This window comes from Cavia porcellus, unplaced genomic scaffold, assembly GCF_034190915.1.
Source record: "Cavia porcellus strain 051 isolate PalLab524CR breed Dunkin Hartley unplaced genomic scaffold, mCavPor4.1 scaffold_19, whole genome shotgun sequence".
NCBI lineage: Eukaryota > Metazoa > Chordata > Mammalia > Rodentia > Caviidae > Cavia > Cavia porcellus.
Window position 1 is genome coordinate 63,962,001 of NW_026947502.1, and position 27,257 is coordinate 63,989,257.

The 27,257-nt window shown below is 47.8% G+C and overlaps 1 protein-coding gene across 11 annotated transcripts; it reads right to left on the reverse strand.

Annotated features, from left to right (window-relative positions):
- Positions 1-26,798, reverse strand: Top1mt (DNA topoisomerase I mitochondrial). Of its 11 annotated transcripts, none has more exons than XR_010041256.1 (14): positions 26,062-26,243; positions 20,286-20,401; positions 18,728-18,849; positions 12,492-12,614; positions 11,705-11,892; positions 10,830-10,974; positions 10,522-10,665; positions 10,095-10,280; positions 8,875-8,943; positions 8,536-8,650; positions 6,887-7,014; positions 6,276-6,370; positions 411-2,378; positions 1-325 (listed from the first exon to the last, which is right to left on the reverse strand). XR_010041256.1 is itself a non-coding variant. In XM_003463720.5 (14 exons), exons 1-14 carry the CDS (start codon positions 26,166-26,168, stop codon positions 1,733-1,735), a joined length of 1,791 nt encoding a protein of 596 aa, XP_003463768.1. In that variant the 5' UTR covers positions 26,169-26,243; the 3' UTR covers positions 1-1,732. The 11 variants fall into 11 exon arrangements, 7 of the variants coding, with proteins under 7 accessions (XP_003463768.1, XP_063087238.1, XP_023418112.1 ...); XR_010041257.1 differs by having other exon boundaries at positions 1-1,835; positions 2,229-2,398; XM_003463720.5 differs by having other exon boundaries at positions 1-1,835; positions 2,229-2,378.
- Positions 26,799-27,257: the final 459 nt, after the last annotated feature.

Sequence of the window (27,257 nt, forward strand, 5' to 3'; positions counted from 1 at the left end):
TCCACTAGAAGTGACTTTATTCCTACTTCTCTATCATGACCATAGCTTGGCAGATTCACATGCAGCACTGCACTGTATGGTGGTTTTTTGGAGTCTAAAACTGAGTGTGTCTGATGTCTCTTTCCAGCAGATATGGAGTGGCCAGGCTGCTGTGCCCCCGCCCCCAGCGCTGGGCAGGCAGAGCAGGGCACCCATCAGAAAACTCCAGCAGGCAGATACGGTAGACAGGCAGTGCCGGAACCACTTCAGGGGTCTCTTGGGGCCCTGAGGGATGCTATAGAGAGGCCCAGAGAAACGCCCCACAGAAGGGGTATTTTTGAGGTACCTGAAGGACAGAAAGGAAGTGGGTACACAGTGTGCTCAGGAGAGAAATAGCTGGGAAGGTGGGTCCTGCCCAAGGACAGCCTTACCTGTGGCCAGAGCTTCACATGCTCCTCAGATGCAATGAATCACCTGAACACACACTCAGGGCAGAGGCCGCTCGAGCACAGTGACTGTGAGAAAGCCTTGATCCACAGTGCACATACAGTCCAGCACCAGAGCCACAGCAGGTAGCGGCCCTACGTGTGCCAGGAGTGTGGCAGAGCTTCAGCCTAGTTCAGCACCAGTGAATGCACACAGGAGAGGACCCACGATGCACTGAGTGAGGTCAGCATGCTGACACTGTCAAGCACTGCTGCACCTTCACTAGTGAGCAACCGTATGCATGCAGCGACTGCAGCAGGACCTTTGTCCACAGTTCCAACATTGTCTGACACCGCAGAATGTACCACACACAGAACCCATTCGAATGCCAGGAGTGCAGCCAGGCCTTTAGCAGAGCCCCAACCTGCAGCACCAGCGCGTGCACACTGGGGAGCGGCCCTTCACCTGCCAGGATTGTGGCTGTGCCTTCAGCTGTAGCTTTTTCCTCCAGGAACATCGGCGTGTTCACACGCTCCAGAAGCCCTTCTGGTGTGCCAAGTGTGGCCACATTTTCTGCTTCAGCTCACACTTCCCGCAGCACCAGCAGGTGCAGGTCTCCAAATGAGGCTGAGAGAGAGGCATCTGGAGGCCTGGGTCCTCATCCAGTAGGCAGTGAGGAAAACAATAAAGCCCCCTGCTTGGAAAACCTACGTGTGTGGTTTACCCCTGGTGAAGAAGCCAGGTGAGGAGAAGGGTCATGGTGGAGGCTGAGGTACAATCTTTTGAGACCAGATACTCAGGGTAACAAAGAGGATGCCAACCAACCAACAAAAAAAAAGTGTGCCAATTAGAAAGGAACTAGCCAGTTAAATATTTTCTTTTCTGAGAAGGAATCTCCCTATGTGGCCCAGACTGACAACACAGCATGCTCATGTGTTTCCCTGGGCACCATTCCCGGCACGAAAAACTAAAGCTCTGGAGAGCCTGAGTGGAATAAGGACTAAGTGACCACTGGGTGGAGCCATGAGGCAGCGTTTGCTTCTCCAGAAATGGAGCGTAAAGAAGACGAGGCCTAGTCTCGGCTTTACAAGGTTCCCAGTCTGTTCTTTCCTCATGCAGGTCCCATGGGTCTGAAGGCTGGGCTGGGATGCCACAGTCATGAGCAAGAAGACCAGCTGGGCTACTTCCCAGTACAGGGCTTGCATCCAGGCCTTTGATCCAGATCACAGTACCATACACCCTGCAGAATATTTTATTGTGCAAAACTCTCCAGTTTTGCTCTGCTAGTGAGTCAGCCTCGTGCAGAATTCTAGTGCAGTCCCATCATTCAGAATTCAAAGTCTTCATCCATCATGTCAAAGGCCCAGGCAAACTTCGCTCTCTGCAACTTGCTATAAATTTTTTCCACAGGAACCCCAAACCGTTTACACCTGCAGGGACAGTGTCAGCCTGAGGGGCTGGTATCAGTTCCATATCCCATCCAACTCCAAAGCCAGGCAGCAGAGAAACCAGAGACCTGGTGTGGAGCCTGCCCCTGCTGCTGAATACCCAGCCGGGCAGCATCTCTCCCAGTGTCAGGGAGGCTCGAGATCTCATACCTGAGCCACAATGTCAGCCCTCGTCACCTCCTACTCCCAGTAGGCTGAGCAGCCACTTGGCCTTCATGTTCCAGGCCATTGCTGGTCCCACCCCAAACCATCCCAAAGCTCAGGGGAGGAAGGACCTGGGGCATGGAGCTTAACATCAAGGACATCTGGTCAGGTACATCCTTGTCACAGAAAAGACCTGGCCTACCACAGGGACCCCAGGACAGGTTGATGTACCAGGCAATGCTGATCCTAGGGTCCAGGTAGTTGAGCTTGGATGTGCCCAAGGCCACGTGCTTGTTCTCCTCCTTATCTATGGCCTGGGTACTCAAGTGGCCCAGCTGCTCCTCCAGCTTCTGCAGCAGCCTCTGCTTCTTTTCCAGGATTCTGGTGGAAGAGAAGGGGGCCTAGGTGCTATGTGAGGACAGTGGCATGGAGACTGTGCTCCTAGCCACCACTGCCTCCTCTGCCCTATGTCTTCTCTCCATGTTCCACCCATTATCCTTCCTGGTTACCATCAACCTCTCCAGGCATCATGCAAGGTAAGGAGTCCTGTCAGGATCAAAGACCAAAACCAAACCCCAATGCGCCCAAGAAACAGCCGCCAAAAAGTCCCAGACCCAGAATAATTATTACTGAGCCACAGCAGGGTAACTACCCTCATCTCAAGATCCTTAACTGCATCACAACTGCAAAGATCCACATTCACAGCCTCAGGACACAGAACATAGACAGTTTGGAGGGGTCACCATTCTCAATACTACAGACATAGAAGGTATCACCTACACGACCCCAATCAGAATTAAAGAACTCTCAAAATAAGTGTGGTGATACATGCCTATAATTCCCAGCCTTCTGGGAGGTTGAGACAGATTAAAAGATGAAGCCAAACCCAGGCAACTTAGCAATTTAGGGAGACCCTATTTCAAAATAAATAAATAAAAAAAGGCCAAGGATGTTGCTCAGTGTGAAGGCTCTGGATTCAACGCCTAGTATCAAAAACCACAACAGAAAACCCTCAGCACTGCTTATTCCCAGACATGAAGGGTGAAAGTAGAGATCGTGTGCCTGAGGCCCTTTCCTTCAAAGAAATCCCATGCAAAACAGGAGATGAGTAACTGGTATGATAAACTGAAGTCCTGGGGGTGGCATCAGCATCTAGCACGTAGCTGTAGGTTTTGGAGCTGGTGCGCTGTCTTCTATCCACACACGGCTGATGCATGGACGCCTGTGGAAGGCACTGTGATGTGCAGTAATACTAACTCCTTATCACAAAGGCTTAACATGGCAACAGCCCCATCTCACTCCTGGGATGACCTGCAGACCAGTGTCCTCCAGGTGGTGACTTGAGGGGACTGAACCCCTCCACCACATGACTCACCATCTTCAGCATAAAGCTCTGGCAGCTCTTAAGCTCATTTCAGTCCACCCAGGGAGGCAAGATACTGGTGGGAAATACTTGTGGAATGAGCCCAGAAGCCCGACCCCTCCTCTCATACTCTGCCACAAGCAACTCAGTCACGGCTGAGAGCCAATGGAAGTCCCCAGGAAGAAGAGGGTATTGATATGGTGATCTGTCAGCTGCTTCTTACTAGGCCCAGGGGACACTGGGACAATGCCTTCTAAGCAAAAGAAAGAACGAAACATGGTGCTGGGAAAATTTGCAAAATGTATCTGACAGTTTGTATGGAAAATATATATAGATAGCCAGGCATGGTGGCTCACGCCTGTAATCCCAGCACTCGGGAGGCTGAGGCAGGAGGATTGTTGTAAGTTCAAGACCAGCCTCAGCTACAAAGTGAGCTCAAGGCCAGCCTGAACTGCATAGTGAGACCCTGTCTCAAAAAGATAAAAAAAAAAAAAGAAAAGAAAAAAGAAAAAAAGAAAATATATAGATAATACTTAATAAGGAGAAGATAACACAACCTTTTAAAGTAAACCAAAGATTAGGGCAATTACCTTGAAAGAGAAGATACAAACAGCCAAAACATTAAAGAAAAGATGCACAAAAGCATTAGTTATCAGGAAAATCCAAATTAAAACTCTTTGTATCACATTAAAAAAAGGAAAGGAAGAAAGGAGGACAGGTGTGATATGATGGTGCACACCTGTAATCCCAACCCGCAGGGTGCTGAGGCAGGAGAATCACTGCAAGTGGGAGGCCAGCCCTGGCTACACAGAGAGGCAAGGCCAGTCTGAACTGCATAGCAGGGCCCTGTCTCCAAAAGAAAACTGAGAGAGGAGAGAGAGAGAAAAACAGGAATCTCCTCAACTTTTGCTTACCTTCCCGTGACAGTCATGACTGTAGTACAAGCACTTTGAGCTCGGTCTTCTAGGAGTCTGCTCTGCAAGCCCTTGACCACGTGTGGAAGGATTGCACGTGAGAATGCTACTGCTGAAGGCTGCACCAGCACCCCTACTGCCACGTGCCATCTTCTCAGGGCTGACTCAAAGTGGCTGCCTGACAGCATGAGCAGGAACACCATGGAAGCCAGGAGTAGGGGCAGCCACACTCCTCATCCAGTGCCCTTTGGGCTGTGTGACATCTACCACTTCTAAGACACCCCTCTGCACCTTGGGACACCAGCCACCAAGAGCCCAATAACCACTGCAGTCAGCAGTGGGAACAGGGTAATTCTCAGGGTACCAGGGACTGCAACAGACAACCAGACACCAACAGATTTCTAGCTGGCAAACTTCAAGACACACAGACCACCAACTGACTCACGAGAAACAGAAAAGTTCTCAGACCTGTTACAGGTGAAGAGACTGATTTAGTAATTTTAAAACTTCTCCCAGAGAAGCCTGCAAGTATAAGGCAGTTGGGCAATTTAGCAAGACCTTGTCTCACCACAAAAACTAAAAATGGCTGGCGTATAGCTCAGTGGTAGACCAACCCCTGGGTTCAATTTCCAGCAACACACAAAACAAAACCAAGGGGACATAGCTGAAGTATTAGCAATCATGTAGAAACATTAGAACCTTACACAGCACTGATAGAAACGTGAGCTGGTGCATCTCTACTGAAACTAAAATATCTTCAACTTATGACCATAGAGTTACTAGATGTTATAGCTTATACCTAGATGTCCCTTCCAGACCCTCATGTGGCCATAGGGGAGGCTTTTCAGAGGTGGCTGGATCTGGGGTGTATGAATGTGGATAAAAGGTGTGTGAATATGGATGAAGGGTGTGATAGTTAAATTAGTGTGTTGATTGGTTTAGTATAGTTCTGGGTGTGGGTAATGGGAAGCCCCACCATGGATGTGGGTGGTACTAATCAATAAGCTTATAGCCTATTGTAATGGCATATAAGGGGATAAGAAGGAAGGCAGGCTGCTGCTTCTTGCCTGCTCTGCTCTGGACTGTTTCTTCTCTGCAATGCCCTTCTGCCATACCACCCTGCCTTGGAGCTAGCTAGCTATGGACCAAAACTTTAACAAACTGTGAGCTAAAAATTACCTCCTTTAACTTGTGGGTGTTAGATATTTTGTCCCAGCAACAAAAATGTAACTAAGATAACCAGGTGACCCAGCAGTTTTACTCCTAAGTATCTGCCAAAGGAGAATAAAAACAAGTGAGCTTCACCCCCTGCAGCCAGGTGTCTAGTGACAGCAAGTGGTTACACCGTGAGGTCATCCACCCACAGAACAGTATTGCTAGCCATAAGAAAAGGAGTTCTGAGAGATGCTACAATCCAGTGAACCTGGAAAACACCATGCCCAGTGAGAGAGGAACAGACACCTCTGCAAACGTCCAGAGTGGGCCACCTGAGATGGGAAGCAGGTCAGGAATGAGTGAGGAGCTAATGGATATGGGTTTGTTTTTTCTTTTAAAGCCAAATGGTTGGTAACTGAAGCCCTTAGAATTCTATACTTTGAAAAATGGGTAAAAATGTATGCTGTGGAAATCTCTCAGCCAGGGACACAGCTCAGCGGCATAAGCGCCTGTCTGGCAAATCCAAGGTCCTGAATTCAATTCTCGGTGCCAAAAAAAAAAAGAAAATCATCTCTCAACTAAGCTGCTCAAAACAAAACCTAGAAGAACCAGTCGTCCTCCAGGCCTGTGACACAAGACTAGGGCTACTGCAAAGCCCTCTCCCAAAGCTCCGTACTATTTTGCTTTCTTCCACAGTCATATAGTTTGTGTTTGAAGAAAGAAAAGAAAATGACAACTGATTAGGAAAACAAGATTGTCCATACAGGAAAGCTCAAAGCCAAGGCCAAGTACATTCAGGTTGGATAGCTGGCCCTTGGGGTCTCAAGGAAGCAGGCCCCCACATACCTTTTAGACTTGCCATCCCCTTTGATTCTGTGGTCCACCTCGGCCTTCCTCAGCTCCTCCTGGGCCTCAGCTATCTGGATCTTCTTTGCTTGGATCTGCAAAGAAACAGGAGGCTAAACAGGGCTGCCCCTGTCCTACCTGGCCCTGCCCTGGGAATGCCATCACAGCTGTGGGTCAAAGGGTGCCTCCAGCAGAGAGCAGCCTGAGAAGGGCCCTGTAGTGCCAGCCTTGACCCAGCCTGTGGCCAAAGATGGGACGAGGCCAAAAGATCTCTCAAGCCTGACTGTATTACCTGCTCCACCTCCAGCCCCAAGGCCCCGCCTCTCAGCCTTCCTTCCTGGACTAGGATGAAAGATGGCCATGTCCCAACATGAAGGTCAGAGGTAGCACTAGGACAGCTCTATCCTGAACTGAGCCAGTTTGCACCGAGGTGTTAGCTCTTGGCAGGAGCAGCCACCTCCTGACCAGGACCTGGCCCCTGATGGCCCCAATTCCCCACACTAGGTGCTGAAGCACCTCTGCCTGTCACACTGCCCCTGTGTCCATTGTGGGCAGCTCAGCAGCACCACCAATGGTGAGAAGGATGGTAGGGGCTGGCAGGGGTCTCCTACCTTTGTCTGCAGATTCCGCACTGACTTCTCAAAGGTCTTGGGAGCTGCTCGCTGATGGTTGCAGTAGATGGCCACTGCCCGGTTCGCCCGATTGTAAGCTAAGATCTTGGCGGCTGTACTGTCTTCAGCTAGGCAAAAACAGCAGCCACTGTCACTCTACACATTCAGCCTTTCTGAAGGCCTTGCAAACGGAGGCCCCTTCCACAAGGACTTCTTGGGGATAAGAGAGTGAAGGTCAAGGGTCAGTGAACTATCCAAAGTAGCCCCATGAGCCCAGTGGTGTAACCTCGGGAGCAGGCTCAGGAGATAGAAAGCCACTCAGGCACTTCCTGGGAACTCAGCTCTGTCCTATTGGTGGAGCTATAGGAAGAGCAGATCAGATTAGTCCCTGGGCAATCTCTGTGGTTTTTGTTGTTTGTTTTGTTTTTTGGCCTGTTTTTCAACAAGGGTAAATGGATTAATATGTTTTTTTCCCTTTGGTACCAGGAATTGAACTCACAACCTCGTGCTTGTGAGGCAGGCACTATGCCACTGAGCTATATGCCTGGCCCTGCTGAAAAATCTCAACGTCTAGGGTAGTTTAGAGCCTGACAGCACAGAGGGTTCCAATAAAGGGCCAGACATCCATCTGTGCAGTGCGGTTGGGACCCTCCCTCAGGGAGCTCCAACAGCACAGAGGCCTATTCACAGTGCACTTAGCACCTAGCTGCCCCTGGCAACACCACCATCATTTCTCTTTTCCTGTCAGGAAACTGAGGCTCAGGGTGCTTTGGTCCCTCCTCAGGTCACCTGGCCAAGTGGTCATTTGTTCCCCTCACTCCCTCTGCCAAGTGTAGGCATCCCCAGATCAGGGCAGCTAGTTCTGCAGGGTTTACAGACACCTCTGGAAATGGACCAGGGTCTTTGGCCCCTCAGAGCTTTTCCTCTGCCTGGGACTCCCTCACCTGAATACCAGTAGAACCTTCCCTGACTCTCCAGGGATGTCCCCATAGTCACATGGACCACTGCTTGGGTATATGACCCTGCTTGGGGTACAGTGGGGATAGCTTGGATTCAACAGTTCTAAGTAAGTTCATGCTGCACCAAATGGCCTCCCTCACATCTCCTGAGCAAACCTGCTAAACCGTCTCCCAAGCTAGGCCACAGGTGTAGATGGTAGACATGGCCTACAGCATCTTTGCTGCTATGGGGAAGAAGCAGATGTCAGGTATATTTTGCCCCCACTAAGTGTCTAAGCGATGGAGTAGAGATGAAGGTCCTAAGCTGGCAGCAGCACAATGAGGTGAGGCTAAGGGGCCGGGCTGGAGATCCAGAGGTCAGGCCATGTGGTGGGGGAGGACAGTACAAAGGCCTATTAGGAACCTTAAAGGACTGAGGCCAGAGATAAGACCAGGCCTGAGGGAAGGAGGTGATAAGGGATGGGAAGACAGGGCTGAGCAGGAGGGCAGCCTCACTCTCATTGTGGGCCATGGGTAGCCTTCCATCTATCAGGCAGCTACATACACTTCACTTCACCCTACATACACCCTCACTTCACCCAAGACAGGCTACACACCTGAGGCACCATCTCTAGACACCTCCTGGAGACCCTACCTGGGCACAAGGATGAGCTCTGTGCTCACTCATGTAAGGGCTGGGGCCCTGCTCACCTCTGGTCAGTACCTGCAACTGCTCCTGGAAAATAGTAGAGGCATTGTAGGTACGGAACACCTTGGCTGTCAGCCCATCCATCGAGTCCTGCAGGTGCTTGTTCAGGCTGGAGGTCTGGTCATGTGGGAGGAGATGGACCCCATCAACATGGTTTCCATGGAGACAAGCTCTCCCCAGGCCATGCCTGACTTTCTGGAGGAGCCAGGCAAAATAACTCTAGCTGCTGAGTCAGAACAGAAACTACCACGGCCTGGCTGGGGACAAGGATGACCGAGACTCAGCACTGCCACTCTATTCCCTGCTGTCCACAAATGCTTGGAAAATGCAGGTAGGCTTACAGTCAATTTGTCAAAGAGTTTGTCCCCAGGGTCCTTGTTTGCCATGAATAGCTGCAAGTTCCAGAACACCTGAAAGAGAGGAGAGCTGAACCCAGAGCCACACACAGAAAAGACTCATGAGGCCCACGTTGGCAGACAGGGTCCTCATGAACACAGGAAAGAGGACACATCAGGACTAAAGGGAGGCAATCCCAGTGCAGTGTCAGGCCCACTCCCCAGGAGCTGGCAGCATCTTCATCCTTCACACCTTGGCCCTGTGGTCACTCATTTGCTGTTAATGCACAGCATTGTACCCGCTGGGTAAGCTCAGCAAACATCCAAACCCCAGCTCCCTCCTCTGTCACCAGCACTAGACTTCTACCAGATGGGTCTAGTCCAACATCACAGGGCCTCAGGAGACCATCAGGTCCCTGTCCAACCTCTCTCCTATGGTCACTTTTGGAAGAAGCCACTCAGTTCCTGCCTCCGCTGTAATTTTGCCTATGCAGTCTCCTAAGGGAGCCAAGTTGGTTCAGTGGGCATCAGCTTATGGCCTCCACTGCTCCCTCCGGGATCCACACAATGGCCTGTACCTCCCTTGGATGGGTAGCAGGAGACTGGAAAGAAGCAAAGTACCTTCCCTCACTGCAGTGCAGTGAGAGCCAGCCCCCTCACTGGCAGTGACCCTGAGTGGAAGAACCATCCCACAGCCACCTCCCAAGGAGAATGCCACTGACCCGGGTAGTCTGGAGCCTGACTGTGCTGCCAGGTTCTGAGAGCCCTGTTCCCCCAACCTTTCCTCTTCGTAGCTTTTTTCGCCATATAGGTTTTCACACTGGTGATGCTTATGCAAGTTTTATGTCCTAGTTCCTCATTATATCATATGTTGTTTCTCCTCTGAGGCAGAGAATGAGCATGAGCCAAAGCCAGGGATGTTCAAGATCAAGAGCCACCACCAGAATTAGTGAGAGGCAGGGAATGGATTCTCCCTGAGCCCCCAAGAAAGAACCCATCACCCCGCAATGCTAACCTCCTGAGGCGAAACAATAAACATCTGCGGTGATAACCCAAGTGTGGTGCCTCTGTGCACGGGGAACACGCTGCCACTGTAAGATGGGGCTCTGCCAGCCTTAGACAGACCAGCAAGCAGGCCGCAGCTCCCTCTGCAGCTCCTCCACACCGACAGACACCCAGACAGAGCAGGTGGTCACATGCACAGGGAGGACCACAAGGGTACTCACAGGCTTCTCCACAGGCACACAGTTATGGTAGCGGACTGAGTCCTTTCCCAGGAAGTCCAGCTCCACGACATGCTGGTGGCCATTAGCATGCCTGTGTAGTCGGACATGCTCCACGCGGAGAGAGCAGCAGCCCACTGTGTCAGCTGTTCTGCTCTCCTCCTTCTCATTTCCAGTTCGAAGCGCCAGCTAGACCAGGGTGGAGACCAACTGGGGTATGCACACACACGCATATACACATGCACACATATACCCCTCTATCTGCACACACACGCGTATACACATGCACACACAGAGACACACACAGACACACACACACACACACACACACACACACACACACACACACACACGTATACCCCTCTATCTGCCCGAGACTCCATCTCTGCCACTGCCCCTCTGCCTGACGCAGGAGGTCCCCAATCCATACCTTATCAATGAAATAAAGAGCCACCCCTCGCTGACTTTTCTTCATATCCAGAGACTTCCAGTCGGCCCGATACTGAGAGCGGATCTCATTTACAACCCCCTTCAGGCGTCGAGCCGTCTCATACTTTTGCCAATCCTTTTCCCCCTGAGGGAAAAGAGAAAATAGTAGGAAACTCTCCATGTTCCTGTAAAACAATGGGCTTGAAAGGCTGAACTGGAAGATTGGGGCATCGTCCACACCCTCCTTTACTGGCACAGGGGCCCACTGGCACGCTGTGGGGACCTTCCTGGAAGGCCAGATGCCCTCACCTTCAGCTTGGAGCTGGGGTTCAGCATGATGTACTTGATGGAATTCTGGACATTCTCTGTCCACGCTGCCAGCCATGTAACTGTGTTATCTGAGCGCACCTCTTTCCACTGATGACCTGCTGGGGGCTCAGGGATCTTTGAGTCCCTGCAGTAAAAGTTACCCAAATGTCATTTAAAGCCTTTGTTCTCGGACGTGCGTGAAAAGCAAGTACCTCCAGGCAGCCATCCCACACTGTGGCCAATGGCTATGACCAGTGGCTGGGCTCCTCATCGGGAGGCCTCAGCAACAGCCTTTCAGCTGCTGTGACCAAACCAGCTGTCCAGCCCACCCTCCATGTGCACATAAAGATCAGGGCTCAGATCAGGAACTGGATGCCACCAGCAAGGCCCCCAGCTCTACCACTCAGACTCACAGACCACACAGCTGCACTGCACCAGCTGGCCACCTGGGGCTGCTCACGCAGGATGTGGCCAGACACCCAGGTTGCATGGCCTTAGATAACAGTAACACTGCACCAGCAGAATTCTCACCAGGAGTTCAAACCCTGAGCCACTATTAGACCATGAACATAACCTGATTATGAAAAAAATGTTAAAAATGTGTAAGAAACTTCCTGGCTGGGAAAAAGCTCAACCTGACAAAACACAGAGAAGTCTCATAGTGCAGAACGGCACTGCCCACCACACCCGTAGCAGGCCCACAGCAATACATGGGAGTGGTGTGTGGTGTTGCCAGCTGCATGTCACATGACATGTCCTTGTCCCAGAAGACCTGAAGGACAAAGATCAGCTTGCCAGGTGGCCAGAGTCCAGCATGAACCCAGCCCATGCCCAGCTCACACTCCCAGCTCAGCCTGGCAACCTGCTCTACACACCTGCTGCAGTTGATGATCACATCCTCTGGCCTGATTCTCCGCTTCAGCATCCCCATCTTGGGATGGTCACCACGGCCACAGAACAGCCCAGGCGGCTCCATCTTGAAATTGCCTATTTTTTCTCGGTGGCCATCTAAAATACAGTAGCCAAACTCTTGCTCAAGTTTTTCTGCTTCTTCTTTTAGCTTCTGAATTAATGAAAGCATACATAGATATTAATAGTGAAGAACATGTTAGTTCTGTGTACTAACCCAGAGCCTGCCCCTCCTTCCCTGCACCTAAACCACTCACGCACCACAAAGACAGTGTGTGTCCCCACAGCAGGAGGAAAACCAGGCAGGCTCTAGAATAAACCTGAATCCCCTGCAACCACTGGCTTAGGGGAGGAATGATCCTTCCCAGGAGGGTCTGCAAAGTTGATATGTAAGAAATAATGGGTTTCTCCTAATTCAAGAGTACATGAATTAGGAAGCATCATGAGACCAACCGTGCTCCAAAGTCTTGCTCTGGTCCACACTGCTCACAATATTTCAAACACTACAACAATGTTCAAGCATATTCTGGGGCAATGGACCTACATTTGGAGCACATTTAAGGGTGTCTCACTCCAAAGTGTCCAGAACTTGATGCAACAGGGGCTAGGCCTGGACACATCCTCCAAGGGCACCTTGTCCAGGAAAGTTTTTGAGGGGCTTCCCTGAGGTCTTGTGTTTGCACTTGGCCTTGCTTGGTTGTACTCATGCCGACCAACCACTTCCACTTCTCACAGTGCTCCAAGCAATCCAACCTGCTTCTCCTCCCTGGGGAGGGCTCGCCATGCTGCAGCTTTGTCTATGAAGTGCCTGTGGATCTCTGTGAAGTCGCACTTGTCCAAGTGCTTGATGAGGCATCTCTCCTCTACTGTCATTTCCTGCACCAAAACAGGAGCATGTGCTCTTATTGTATGTGATGTGCTCTTATTTCCTGTGGCATGGGGAGTCCCAGGCTAGGAGCCCAACCCATAAGCTTCCATGACACCACAGAAGTAGGGGCATTGGACAGAGTGCCAAGGTCATCTCAGTAGACTATTAGCCTCTACTACCTGTCGGGCCAGAGGCTTAGGTGAAGAGTGGCAAGTTGAGGTCCAAGTGCTTCCTCCTAGGAGTACTCTGAACAAGTCACATGGCCTTGTCTGGGGACAGTACCACATATCCAGCACCCATGCAAAGCTTTCATGCTCACATACATAGCACACTCAGGACTGACAGGAACCGTTAGGGAATAGGATATGTCCTCAGCACAGAACTTCAGATTCATAGACTCTGATGTGCATTCTCTGAGCCTGGCTCAGGAAATGACAGACATCACAAACACCACATCCTCCCTCATGCAAGGATACCCACACCCCACACCACACTCCTGGTGAAAGAGACCCCTCTAGATCTGGGCGTGGTGACACACACCTATAATTCCCGTAGGCAAATTTAAGGAAAACCTAAAACCACTATTTCTCAAGCTCTTTAATGAAACTGAAAGGGAAGCAGTACTTCCAAATTCATTCCTAGAATCAAGCATTACCTTGATACCAAAACCGGAGAAGGACTCAACGAAAAAAGAGAATCACAGGCCAGGCTCCCTAATAAACACTGATGTAAAAATCCTCAATAAGATACTGGCAAACAGACTGCAACAAATCATCAAGAAGATCATATGCCATGATCAAGTGGGATTCATCCCAGGGATGCAAGCATGGTTCAACATACATAAATCCAAAAATATAATATACCACATTAACAGAACCAAGGACAAAAATCATATGATCTTCTCAACAGATGCAGAAAAAGCTTTTCACAAAGTCCAGCACCCATTCATGATTTAAAAAAAAAAAAAAACCTCTACAGAAAATTGGAATGGATGATCATTTTCTCAATCTGATAAAGGCCATCTAAAAGAAAAAGCCATCTACAACAAACCAACAACCAACATCATACTAAATGGACAAAAACGGAAAGCTTTCTCTCTAGAATCAGAAACAAGACAAGGATGTCCACTGTCTCCACTCTTGTTCAACATAGTCCTGGAAACGTTAGCTGGAGCAATTAGACAAGAGAAAGAAATAAAAGGTATAAAGATGGGAAAGGAAGAAGTTAAACTGTCATTATCTGCAGATGATGTGATACTGTAGTTAGAAGACCCCAAAAACTCCACCAAAAGACTTCTAGATTTCATAAGCAAACTCAGTAATGTAGCTGGATACAAAGTCAACAGTCAAAAATCGATAGGCTTTCGGTACATGAATAACAAACTCACTGAGAGAGAAATATTACTTTTACAGTAATATCCAAAAATGAAATACTGGGCTGGGGATTTAGCTTAGCAGCACAAGCACCTGCCTAACAAGTGTGAGGTGGTGAATTTGAGCCCTGATACCAAAAAAAAAAAAGTAAAAAAGAAATACCTAGGAATCCATCCAAAGAAGGACGTGAAAGAGCTCTACACTGAAAACTACAGTACTCTGAAAAAGTACAGCACTCTGAAAAATACAAAGATGATACTAGAAAATGGAATGATATCCCATGCTCTTGGGTAGAAGTGGAAATGGCCATACTTTCAAAACTATTATACAAATTCAATGCAATTCCAATCAAAATTCCAACAGTATATCTCACAGAATTAGAGGAAAACAATCCTAAAATTCAACCATAAAGACCTAGAATAGCAAAGGCAATCCTGGGTAACAAAGACAAGACAGGGCATCACAGTCCCTGACCTGAAATTACACTATAAAGCTACTGTGATAAAAACAGTGTGGTATTGGCAAAAAAAAAAAAACAGACCCAAAGATTAATGGAACTGATTAGAAGGTGCAGAAACAACTCCAGACACATTAAGCCACCTTGTTTTGACAAAGATGCCAAATACACACCCTGGAAGAAAGATAGCCTCTGTAATAAATGGTGTTGGAAAAACTTGCTCTAAGCCAAAGATTAAAACTGGACCCATATCTTTCACCAGGCACCAAGCTAACATTGAAATGGATCAAAAATTTTAACATTAAAACAGAAACATTAAATCTGCTAGAAGATAGAATAGCTAAAACTCTTGAAGACATCAAGGCAAAGACTTTACGAACAAAACCTCAACTCCACAGGAACTATCACAAAGAATCGACAACTGGGATCTCACCCTGTTGAAAAGCTTTTGCAAGCAAGAGAAACCACCAACAGAGTGAAGAGACAACCCACAATGTGGGAGAATGTTTGCCAGGTGTAACTCAGACAAATTTCTATAAAGAACTAAAAAAAAAAAAAAAAAAAAAAAAATCGGCTCTCCCAAATTTAAAGACCCAATTCAAAAATGGGTATCTGAGATAAATACACACTTCTCAGATGAAGAAATACAAACAACAAATAAAGAGGTGAAAAAAATATTCAACATCACTGGGCATTCAAGAGATGCAATTGAAACGACATTGAGATGGGTGTGGTGGTGTGCTCCTGTAATCCCAGCACTTGGGAGGATGAGGCAGGAGAAATGTTTGCAAGCTAGAGACCAGCCTGGGCTATGAAGTGAGCCCAAGGCCAGCCTGAACCGCATGACAAGACCCTGTCTCAAAAATACAAAAAAAGGGGGGCTGGGGATTTAGCTCAGTGGCATAAGCACCTGCCTTGCAAGTAGGCAGTCATGAGTTCGATCCCTGGTACCGATAAAAAAGAAAAAGACAATAAATAAATAAATAAAACCAACAGAGAGAGATATTCCACCTCACCCTGGAAAAAATGGCCATCATCAAGAAATCAAGCAATAATAAATGCTGGAGGGGCCAGAGGGAAAAAGGAACCATTCTTCACTGTTGGTGGGAGTGTAAACTGGTGGTGCACCACTGTGGAAATCAGTGCAGAGATTCCTCAAAAAACTAGGACTACAGGTCCCATTCCACCCAGCTATTCCCCTCTAGGTATCTTCCCAAAACAATTAAAAACATCATACAACAGCTTTATATATGCACCCATGTTTATAGCAGCACAATTTGTAATAGTTAGATCTTGGGCCTGAGTTAGCTCAATAGCTGCCTGGCAAGTGTGTGGTCATGAGTTCAATCCCCAATACAAAAAAAAAAAGTTAGATCTTGTAAACAATAAAATGCCCATCCACTGAGGAATGGATAAATATCACTATTTATACAGTGGGGTACTGCTCAGCCATAAAGAAGGACAAACTGGAGACTTTTATAGGTAAATGGATGCAACTTGAGACCATACTCGTAAATGAAATAAATCAGACACACAGGTATAAACATCACATTGTCTATTAGTAAGAAGCTGAAAGAAACATGTATATGTGTATGTATGTGTATGTGTAAATGTATATGTATGTATGATTTCTCTGAATTCACTGAAAAGAGAGATCTGTGCTGGTATCAGACAATTGAATGCAGATGTCTTGTGCTCCAAGCAAATGATTTGGGGATGACAAGAAGCATTGTTGTCCCCTGACTGACGAGTTCTGAAATTTTGTTTTGTTTTTGTTTTTTCTCTTTGAAATAAAAGATTTAAAGAAAAAGAGAAAGAAAAAAAGAGCTCACTAACAACAGATCCTAGCCCACTCACAGAATCCAGTAACAAGGAGGCACTTGTGCCGCTGAGCTAAATTCCCAGGCCCCAGAACCCAGTAACAAATACCACTGCCCCCCTCAGACCTCAGCACCTTGGTACAGTGGAGTCCGGCTACCCCTGCGCCCCGCTCCCTTTTGGGAATGCAGGGGGGACTCGGTGGGGATGGCTGAGAACACAGCGCTGCAAAATCAATCCTGCAACATTTCAATAATAAAAATGGCTAAAACCTCTGACCTAGTAATTCTACTTTTGAGATCCTATCTTAAATAAATTATTCAACACCAGTGTAATGATGATAATTACAGCATAAGAGACAATTAGAGAAAGAAATAATCCAGAAAACACTAATACATTATAGCAAATTCATTCAATGGAATATTAAGAAACTAATTAAAAAATGTCTTATTCCATGTGTGCTGCTTTAATAAAGTATTATTTAATAAAATAACAGAAATGTGTTTTTCAGGGTTCTGGAAGCTGGGGAGGCCACGCCTAGCATGTGCAAGGTCATGGCTCCACTCTCTGGAGCTAAGACTGCAGAGCCCATGCTAGCATGTTAGACAGTAAGTCCTCACTCAGCAGGAGGGACAGTGGACATAGGCCTGGCTACTTCCCTCTGGCCCTTCATTAGGCATGAATTCTACCCCATACTGCAAAGCTCGCACAGCATAAACATCTCCTAGAGACCTCACTGCTTAATATTGTTGCATGGGCAATTCAGTTCCAATAGGACAAACACTGAAACCACAGGCTGGATGGGCAGCCATAGTGGCGCATACTTGTAATCCCAGCACTCTGGAGGATGAGGCAGGAGGACTGCCACAAGTTCAAAGCCAGCCTGAGCTACACAGAGAGTTCAAGGTCAGCCTGAACTACATAGCAAGTCCCCATCTCAAACAACAACAACAACAATAAAATTCAAACCACAGTAGAAAATAGTATAATGACTACACAACAATAGGGAAAAGCAAATACAATACTGTTGTTCAGTGGGGGGAAAATTACACTATTTCCGTACTGATCACAATCATGTAAAAATTAGTGACAGTGACAAGCCAGAGTTCAAGTACAGACAGCACAGAAGGTACTGTTAAGAAACAACAAAACAGCAACAATCTTTGTGGCCATGGGTTAGGCAAGACTTCTTAGCCACAACACCAAAAACACAAACCATAACAAGAAAATGATATACATCTTCTCCCATGGATGTTTAAGAGAATAAAAATGTAGGCCACAGCTGCCATAATATATTTTGCAAATTATACTTCTAGACACACACACACACAGAGACAAGACATAAAAATACTGATAAATTGAGTAACTGATAATTTAAATTAATATTTTCTGCTCATCTAGCAATCTCAAAAAACTGTCAGGCGTGGTAGTGCATGCCTGTAATCTCAGCACTCAGGAGACTGAGACCTGAGGATGGCCATGAGTTTGAAGCCAGCCTGGGCTACATGAGTTCAAGCCCAGACTGAACTGCAAAAAGCCTAATAAACACTCATCCAGCAAAGGACTTGGAAAGAACAGGGAAGAGGCTCAGTTTTTTTTTTTTTTTTAAACAGACAAAAATCCACAGAAGAAAATGTCTAAGTGACACACAAAAGGTTTGATATTGTTGCAATCAGGGAAATGCATATGACAACCACAGCAGGATGCGCTGGCAGCCCATGACAGACCACAGGGGCCTTGTGCATGTGGTAAGCATGTAGCCAGCCCAGCCTAATGGTTTCCAGTAAGTGGCTGCATGTGTGGCCTGTGACCCAAGTCTATGAGGGGGCTCTTGCAAGTGTTTGTGCGCCAACTCAGGTAGGAGTGTTCACGGCAGCTTTAAATACAATGGCCAAAGCTGGAAATGACCCAGTGTGATGAATATGGGACAAGGGCAAATGAACAGTATTCCTTTACATAAAAGACTTGTAAAGAAGATGCTTCATATACAGTAACATAGAGACAAGCACAGGTATGCAAAGAAAACTCAGGGAGAGTACAAGGATTCCTGCCAGAGGATACACAGGAAACCCAGCCAGGATGGACATGGAGATTAAGCCAGGCTCACAAGTAACTCATTTTTTAAAGTAAAGAGTTCTAGAATGTAATTCGGTGGCAGTATTTGTCTTCCATGTGCAAGGTCATAGGTTCAATTCCCAATTGAATCAAAAAGATTAAAATAAATAAAAAGCAGAAGATAGAAACCTAATACCACCTTAATCTGCACACCAAGTGCTTGTTTTCTGAGGGAAGAAACTGCCCTTTTTGGCCTCCTCCAATCTTCCTCTTCAAGGGCTCAACAGACGTGGTTCTGCTCCCTCTGTGCACCTCAGTCCAGGTCACACTGGGCAACCATGGCAGGTACTGCCAACTGGATGGCTGCAGGGATGGCAAGATTGGGATTGTGGCCTCTGGGGGACTCGGTGATGCCTACCTTTTGCCAGTCATTGAAGAAGTTATTCTGGAAAACTTCCTTTGTTGTATATTCATGATCCAACATTTTCCCATAAAAAGTGGCGACCTCCTCAGCTGCTAGGCTCAACTTCACGGGCTTTCCTGCAGACAACCAGAGACATCCCACACCTTATTATAAGGTCAGCGTGACTTGAAGAGATGGGTGGAGGGATATATAAGAGATGACACCTAGGAGCAAAATAGTACACTGGGTGATGTGTGCACACAAGAAAATTCAACTGAAAAGTCTTTATAACAAAATGTCAGAAAAGATACTTATGTATTAGTTTGGTGATAAAGAAAAAAGTATTCATGATCAATAGCAGCAATCTTTAACAACAGAGGCCTGGACTGGGGATTTAGCTCAATGGCACAAGCACCTACCTGGTAAGCAAGATGTCATGAGTTTAATCCCTGGGACCCATCCCCCCAAAAAACACAGAGGCCTATATGAAAAACAATGTGCTTGTGCATATGTGTATCTAACTTCAATAAAGGCTTGAAGGTAGATGAATGTGTGGCTTTTTGTTGTTGGTGGTGGTTTTTTTGGTACCAGGGATCAAACCCACAACCTCATGCTTTCCAGGCAGGCACTTATGCCGCTGAGCTAAATCTCCAGCCCATGTGCGTGCTTTCTGAGTGAATGAATTTGACCATGCTAATGGCTTGACATGGCTTGGAGGTGACAAATTTTTCTTTTTTTAGCAGAAATGCCAAAAATGGATGGAAACATGTAAATCTCAGCATAATACCAAGTAGAACTCCCAGGCAATGGGTAGATGGCCAGGACCCGGGGCAGCTTCCATGAGGGATGGGCAGGCAGCCAGCTGGCCCTTGAGGTCCTGACTCTAAAGGCAGCTAAGTGTATACATAATCAACTGATCCTGCCGGGTATGGTGGTGCATGCCTGTAATCCCAGCATGCAGAAGGCTGAGACAGGAGGATTGCTGAGAGCTAGTGGCCAGCCTGGGCTATCCAGTGAGATCAAGACCATCCTGGAATACATAGCAAGACCCTGTCTCAAAACCAAAATCAAAAATCAAAAAGAAAGAAAGTACTAACTCCATTTCTCACCGAGGAAACATGCAATGGGATCAAATAACTGTTACTCACATGGACATCTGGACATATACAACACATGCACAATCAGGTACCATGAGCAATAGAAATGCTACTTCACCCACCACTGGTCCTGGGCACAGATGTGCACAGCCATGGTGGACTCAGGAGGTAGAATGGGCAGAGAGAAGGCTGCAGAGCCACAGGCTGCTTACCCAGCCCTGCTAGCACAATCTTGGCTCTTGGAGGCCTCAACCCAGCACCCTGAAGCTGCCCTCAGTTTCTGGGGGAGGCTCAGCAGACCCCTGCACTGCTCCTGGCATCCTTGCACCCCACTTGTGGGAAGGCCAGTAGGTTTCAGTGCACAGACCCCATTCAGAGAGGAGGCTGCAGCAGGTTCTGCAGGCGCTCGGTGATCGCAGTGGGGGCATGGTGAAGCAGACCAACACAAGAGGAGCAGCCTCGCCCTGGCGTCCTACCGTCATAACAGAACTGCACTTCCTCAGGAAGCGGCTCATAGGCAGGGGCAAAGTACGGGCCTCGGTGTTCCAGCTGCCTCCACTTCACTCTGTCCTTGCGCTGCTTCTCTTCCAACCTGAAAAGACAGCAGAGAGAGGGCTGACTGCCAAGTGCTGCCCACACATGCCAACCAGGGCCAGCCTTCTGTGTTAGCCCACTGACTTCCCACAGGGGACACAGGTAGGCCTGCACCTGCACCTCACAGAGGGGAAGACGAGGCCAGGCAAGAGAGCGGTACAGGGCCTGCCTGCCAGAGAGTGCTACCAGAATTGGCACAAGGTGAGCTTCCCAGACAGAGTCCGACGAGCCTGGATGAGTGGAAGGGTCCAAGAAACACTCCTCTCCAAGGCTCAGGGGCTCTCCATTAATGGCCCTTCAGAGTCACCATTAATGGCCTAGAATCCTCTAGAACATTTTGACAGGGTCCCGCAGACCACTCCATGTGTCCACATCATGTGGCAAGTAGAGTGTGGCTGTGATTGGAGACCCCTGTTTTCGATGAGCTGAGAGTTGGGAGAGCACACAGGTGGTACAGCCCACAGGGAGACAGGGACACACCTGTGGTCCCACAAGGGAGGGAGGGCCCTGGGGAGGCAGGAAGCCCCTGGAGTGGGTGGGGCATGGGCAGCACCAACACAGCACCATGTTCCCGTGAGGCATCCCCTCATTCTGTCCCCAGATCTTTCTAAGCCAAGACAAACCTGATCCTGGAGACAAACAGACACAATCCATCATGAGGTCACATCACATTTTAACCCTGCCTCAGCCATCATCTGTTCACACAGGTCTGCCCCGGGTCGCCATTAACGTGCTAGGCCCAGGGGTCACACAGATACCAAGGAACCGCAGGGAGAAAACAAAACAAACCAGATCCTGAAACCCCTAGGAGCCTGGAGGCAGGGCTCCCTGTCACCTGAATCCCGCACCGTCACTAGAGGCAAGAGGAGCAGTCCCAGCAGTCCCAACACAGGCAGCAGAGTACAAAGGAAAGGGTACACCGCATGGTGGAAGTGGAAAGAGAGATGACAATTCCTCCCCAGGCACAAAGACCAGCAGACATTCAGCCACCTTATCTTTGACAAAGGTGCCAAACACATTCACTGGAAGAAAGACAGCCTCTTCAATAAATGGTGCTGGAAAGATTAAAACTGGACTCGTATCTTTCACCATGCACCAAGCTAACATCAAAATGGACCCAAAATCTCAATAATGCCATACACGGACTGCAGGGGAAGAGAACAAGAAGTCACCAAGAAGCAAGCCCTCCTTGCAAACTGGTGCCATGTGTGGACCTCTGGGGGTACAGCCAGATGCCAGCCCCTTTGGGCACACAGGCTGGGAACCAAGAAGAGTCAACCCTTGCCATCCCTGCCACTGTAAGCAACTGGCTGATCTGGAAAAACACAGGCTGGAATTATAGCTACTGAGGTAAAGTACAATCTAATGTTTGCAGTATTTAGGGTTTTACTCACTTTGAAGTCTGATCATCTATTCAAGGGAGAACAGTACACAATATAGCTTCTATGAGGGATCCCCTCAGGTGGTAGGCATGGTTAACTCCCTATCATCTTGTTTTGAAGTCCTCTATCATTTTTATTGTTTTACTGGGTCAGGTTTTATTTGGTTTTGTTTTGTCTGATTTTATTATATACAATGGCACGGGCAGCTATTTCAAAGATAGCAAGATACATTATGGTAGCCATTTTGGACTTACTCTTATTTTGTTTTAAAGTTCTTTATTGCATTCATTGTTTTGTTTTGATTGATTCCATTCTGTTGTTTTGTTTGATTTTTTAATTGTTTTTGTTTTGTTTTGTCTGATTTTTTACTACATCTAAAGGTATCTGCAGCTATTTTAAGACAAAAGCCATCACGGTAACCACTGTTAATTTCCTATTGTTTTAAAGTCCTTAATACTGTTTTGTCTTGATTGGCTTTATTCTGTTTTATTTTACTAGGTTTTATTTTCTTTAAAAATAAAATGAAAATCTCAATAATTAAACAGAAATATTAAATCTGCTGGCAGATAGAGTATGTAAAAATCTTAAAAAGACACTGGTGCAGACAAAGATTTTATGAACAAAATCCCAATTGCACAGGAACTATCACAAAGAATCAATAACTAGGGGTCAGGGATTTAGCTCAGTGGCATAAGCACCAGCCTTTCAAACGTGTAGTTGTGAATTTGACCCCTGGTACCCCCCCCCAAAAAAAAAGATTAAAAAACAAGAATCAACAACTGGGATCTCACCCTATTGGAAACTTTTGCACTACAAGAGAAACCACCAACAGAGTGGGAGAAAATGTTTGCCAGCTGTACCTCAAAGGATTACTATCGAGAACATATAAAGAACTCAGAAAAATCAGTCCTCCCAGAGTTAAAGACCCAATCCAAAAATAGGCATCTAAGATGAATACACACTTCTCTGATGAAGAAATACGAACAGCAGATAAATATGTGAAAAAAATGTTCAATATCACTAAGTATTAAAGAGATGCAAATTAAAACAATGTGAGATTCCATCCCTGGAAAGAATGGCTATTAGCAAGGAACCAACCAATAATAAATGCTGGAGGTCTTGTATCTTGGCATAACTGATGCCATCTTGAGCTCTGCATTTAACTAGCGCCCTGTATTTGACCCAGGAAAATGGAAAATTACTCAGGGTATAAGATCCCTGAGAAAAGCAGAATGAGTTGTACCCACAGGAGAAAAATTAAGCTGCTCAACAAAGGAGCAGGATACAGGTGTCAACCAAAAATTAATTAAGATTCTAGCTGAATTGTTTCCAACAGGATGTCTTTTTGTGGTTCTCTGTTTAAAAGCTTTGTAACTTTGCAGTTCAGGGCCACTTGGTGAGACTGAAATGGGTCTACACGAGCAGTCACTGAGCTCAGCTAATTGAATTTGAAATTTATCAGTTTAGCTGCTTGGATTCCTATATTGTTTATGAACCCACTTCAGAGGGGCTGTGGGGGAAAGGGAACCCTTCTCCACCATTGGTAGGAGTTTAGACTGGTGCAACTACTGTGGAAAGCATTGTGAAGATTCCTTAAAAAACTAGGAATAGAGGTTCCATTCAACCCAGCTATTCCCCTTCTGGGTGTCATCCCAAGAGAATTAAAATCATACACAGCTTTATATGTGCATACATGTTTATAGCAGCACAATTGTATTTTTGTGCGGGATCTTGCAAACAACCTACATGCCCATCCACTGACGAATGGATAAAAAAGATGTGGTATTTTTATACAATGGAGTACTACTCAGCCATAGAGAACAAACTGGAGACTTTTATAGGTAAATGAATGCAACTCTCATAAATGACACATATGTAAACATAGTACTGTCTCACTAGTAAGACGCTGAAAAAAAACACTGTGTATGCGTTTGTGTATATATATATATAAAGCTAGTTAAAACAGTTACACTGACTTCTCTGAATTTACTAAAGAGAGAGATCTGTGCTGATATTGCTCAGACAATTGAATGCAGATGTCTTGTGCTCTAGGTATGATTTGAGAATGACAAGGAGCATTGTTGCCCCTGCCTGACATATTTTGGAATTCTGCTTTATTTTCTGTTTGTTTTTTCTCTTTGAAATAAAATGGATTTTAAGCAAGCAGGCAGTCGTGAGTTCGATCCCCAGTACCGATAAAAAGGAAAAAGACAAAAAAAAAGGCCAGACAGATGCCTGGGCCTCCGAGCTTAGCAGCCCTCCCTGCACTAGGCCTGGTAGCCTCACGAGTGGAAGTAAGTCTCTGGTGGTATAAGAAGGGAAGGATGTGAGCAAGAGACATTCTGAAAGGGACTTTTTGACTTTTGCAGAGAAGCACTGGGGAGGGTAAGGAAGAACAGCGAACAGTGAAGATGATTTAGGCAGAGCTGACAAACTTCAAACTATTGAGATTATCCAGGAGTAGTGGTACACGCCTATAATCCCAGCACTGAGAGAGGCTGAGGCAGGAGGATCTCAAATTCCATCTGGAAAATTTAGATTGTCTCAAGAAGAGTGATTTGAGAACACTCCAGGGTTTGATTTTTTTAAATCAAATCCCCAATGTTTTAATTTTGTATCAAAAACCCAAACAAAACAAAACTAGTGGGCTTAAGGGCATTCTAAGGTGGTATAAAGGAACTCTTAAACAAATTCTGTGATACGGTATCTATGCTCTGAGGGATGAGGGAGAGGAAGGACAGGGTCAGGGCAGGGCCGGAATCGCAGGGCAATCATCAGCTTCCCTGAGGCTGGAAGCTGCCGGCATAGCAGTCCTACCTAGAAGTGATGAATTGACGCCTCCCAAGTCCACTCACAGAATGGTGGCCAGGTCTTGGAAGCCTGGACATTGCCATGGTGGGTAGGGTACGCATGTAAGAAGGAGTGGAATAGGAGGTAAGATATGAAAACTACAGCCAAGCTGGCTCAGGAAATAAACGAGGCCTGCTAATTACAAGACTCTTCTCTTGTTTGGCCCAAGTTCGCGCTGCAGAGCCACTGACTCCTCCACCCCTCACTTTGAAATAAACTTCTGGCACTGTCTGCATTCTTGGCTTGTCATATTTAATTCTTCGAGGCAAGAAAGACCTGGACACGTTTAACTGACAAGCCACTTCTAAAAGAAACTACCTTCTAACACGAGGGGGGGCCCACTGAATCCAAAGACCTTCATGAGTCAGAGACAGTGCTGTTGGTCTCACAGGTTCTATGGTGTTAAATAGCTCCACCCACCTTACTCCAGGATACCAGGGTGGCACTGACTGCAGGTGCCACTAAGAATTAAACTAAAATGCTTTCTCATAGATCCACCAAGAGTCATCCCGGCCCCCAGTGTGCGACAAAATGCCAAAAGCAAGACTCTGAACTGACAGTAATGCTTGTCACTAAAGCCAACAGGTAGTTTCTGCCAGCACCCCTATTTCCCTGACAAGGACACTGAGATCAAGGTTAAACAAGTTGCTGGCCACCAACTGGGCAGAGCGTAGGGTGCTGCATTGTGGAGGCCTTCATCTGCCCCTTCAGATGGGGACACCAAGCTCTGCCATCAGAAGCAAGTTCCTGCCTCCTATTGTGCCTGTGCAACCACACCCCACGGCTCCTCCTGAAGCATCTGCCTGCACTTTGGTGGGAATAGCACCATCTGGGATCCCCACCCAGCCTGGAGGCCTTGCCTCCCTACCCACTCTCAGAGGTTCTCGAGCTCCCTCAGGCAGAGGCTGCAGTGATAGCACAGCACTGTCACTGTGAGGCACCACCATCGGGGCACTAAGTGACAACCAGTAAACTCTACTGGCTGTAGGGACACCTGAGGCAACCTCTCCGTGCAGGCAGTGAGGCTGCGACTTGGAAGCACAGTATCTCAACTACGTTCCCTGAGCCAATAACACTCCAGCAAGCTAGAGGCCTGGGGTGTGCGCTGGACGCTTTGGTCCCAGGTCAGTGAGCGCAGGCACAGTAGGAGAATCGCTGGGAACTGACCTGGAAACCCGAGAATCCAGACTGGAGCCCAGTACTAAACCTAAGGCATTGCAGCGGGGATGCACAAGGAGCGAAAGGCCCGTCACTCTGGACAGGTTTGGGTTCCAGAATTCTGCAAGTCACTAATACCTGGTGTGGTGTGGCTTGCCCTTCTTCAGGTCACCTGAGATTGGGGGGGGGGATCCAAGAGCGTGTAACCCTCCCGCACGGGTAGTACCCGATTCGCACTCAGCTCCTCTGGTCCACGTGCTCGCCTTACCCTGATTTGCTGGCCTTCGGCTGGGTCCCGGAGGCCCATCGGCAAGAAAGGTTCCCGAGCCGCAAGCACACCACCTGGCGGAGCCCGCGCGGCACCCCAGCCTTCATTGGGTCTGGCACTTTGCTCTTAGAAACGCCAAACAACCAGCCAGCCCTAGCTCCACCTACCCTCCCCCCGGAACCCGCCCAGCCTTCCCCCGGAACCGCTTGCACAGCCCCCCCCCACCCCGCCAGCCCCGCCCGCCGACAGAGCCCCGCCCACGGCCAGATCCCGCCCCAGGGTGTGCGGCGACTCCTGAGCACTGCCCCGCTATCCCCGCTCCTCTCCAGGACCGTGAGCGCACCTGGCAGGTACTTTCCAGGCAGAAGAAAGAGGACGCCATCTGCTCAGAGGGTCCTACCTCATTACATAGCTCAGGCTACCTAAATAGCAAAATACAGCAAAAGCCGCCACTTCCAGGACACAGAACCGACAGATCGCGCCTGTTCAGCTCAGTGTAGCCTCTTGGGGTGACTAAACAGACTCAACAGAAATCCTGCAAAACGATCTTCACTGACCAGCCCCTCACTCCAAGGACACCAAAGACGGGGTACAACGGGAGCCTCCTTTACCACTCGAGGTCTTAGGATTATCATGCTGGCCTGGAGTCCTCCCGGGCAGCGTGGCCAAATTGCAAAACCTCTACACCAGTAGCCAGCTACATCGACCAGCCTCCCAGATCTGCACAGCCTTGATATGTGACCATAACACATTAGGAGGAATACAGTGGAGACAGGCAGGAAGGGCCAGCTCACCCTGATAGGACCCTTCAACTTCCACCCGTTTATTTGTTTTCCACTGACATCTAGTGGCTGGAGGCATGAACACAAGTGCTGGCCTGCACCAGGCTGCCCTTGCTGACTCCAGAACCTATGCAGCCGCATAGCTGCCCATCATCTCAGAAGAGGCATCCCAACTGCTGTAGGGGGACACAGAATAGACACCGACAGCCACCTCCTCCAGGTGCTGCTGAAAGGCTGCATGCATTGTTTTTCAGTCTTCTACAAAGCAGGAAGACATCCCAGCACAGGCCCATGACTGCTCCACCCTGAGACAGAGACCCCCGTATCTCCACTTCAGGATCCTCAGGTTTTGTAAGAGGTGTGGCAGAACAAAACCCTCTCAACTCTCCAGACACAGAAAATGCATCCAACAAA

Bases quoted from the DNA above. Each gene is read 5' to 3' on its own strand.
- Top1mt (XM_005000859.4), bottom strand. From the start codon at position 26,168: ATGAAGGCTGGGGTGCCGCGCGGGCTCCGCCAGGTGGTGTGCTTGCGG. The intron at 10,666-10,829 runs GTGAGGGCATCT...CTTTTCCCTCAG, and splicing joins ACCCCAGCTCCAAGCTGAAG to GGGGAAAAGGATTGGCAAAA. The intron at 8,651-8,874 runs GTAAGCCTACCT...CCACATGACCAG, and splicing joins AACTCTTTGACAAATTGACT to ACCTCCAGCCTGAACAAGCA.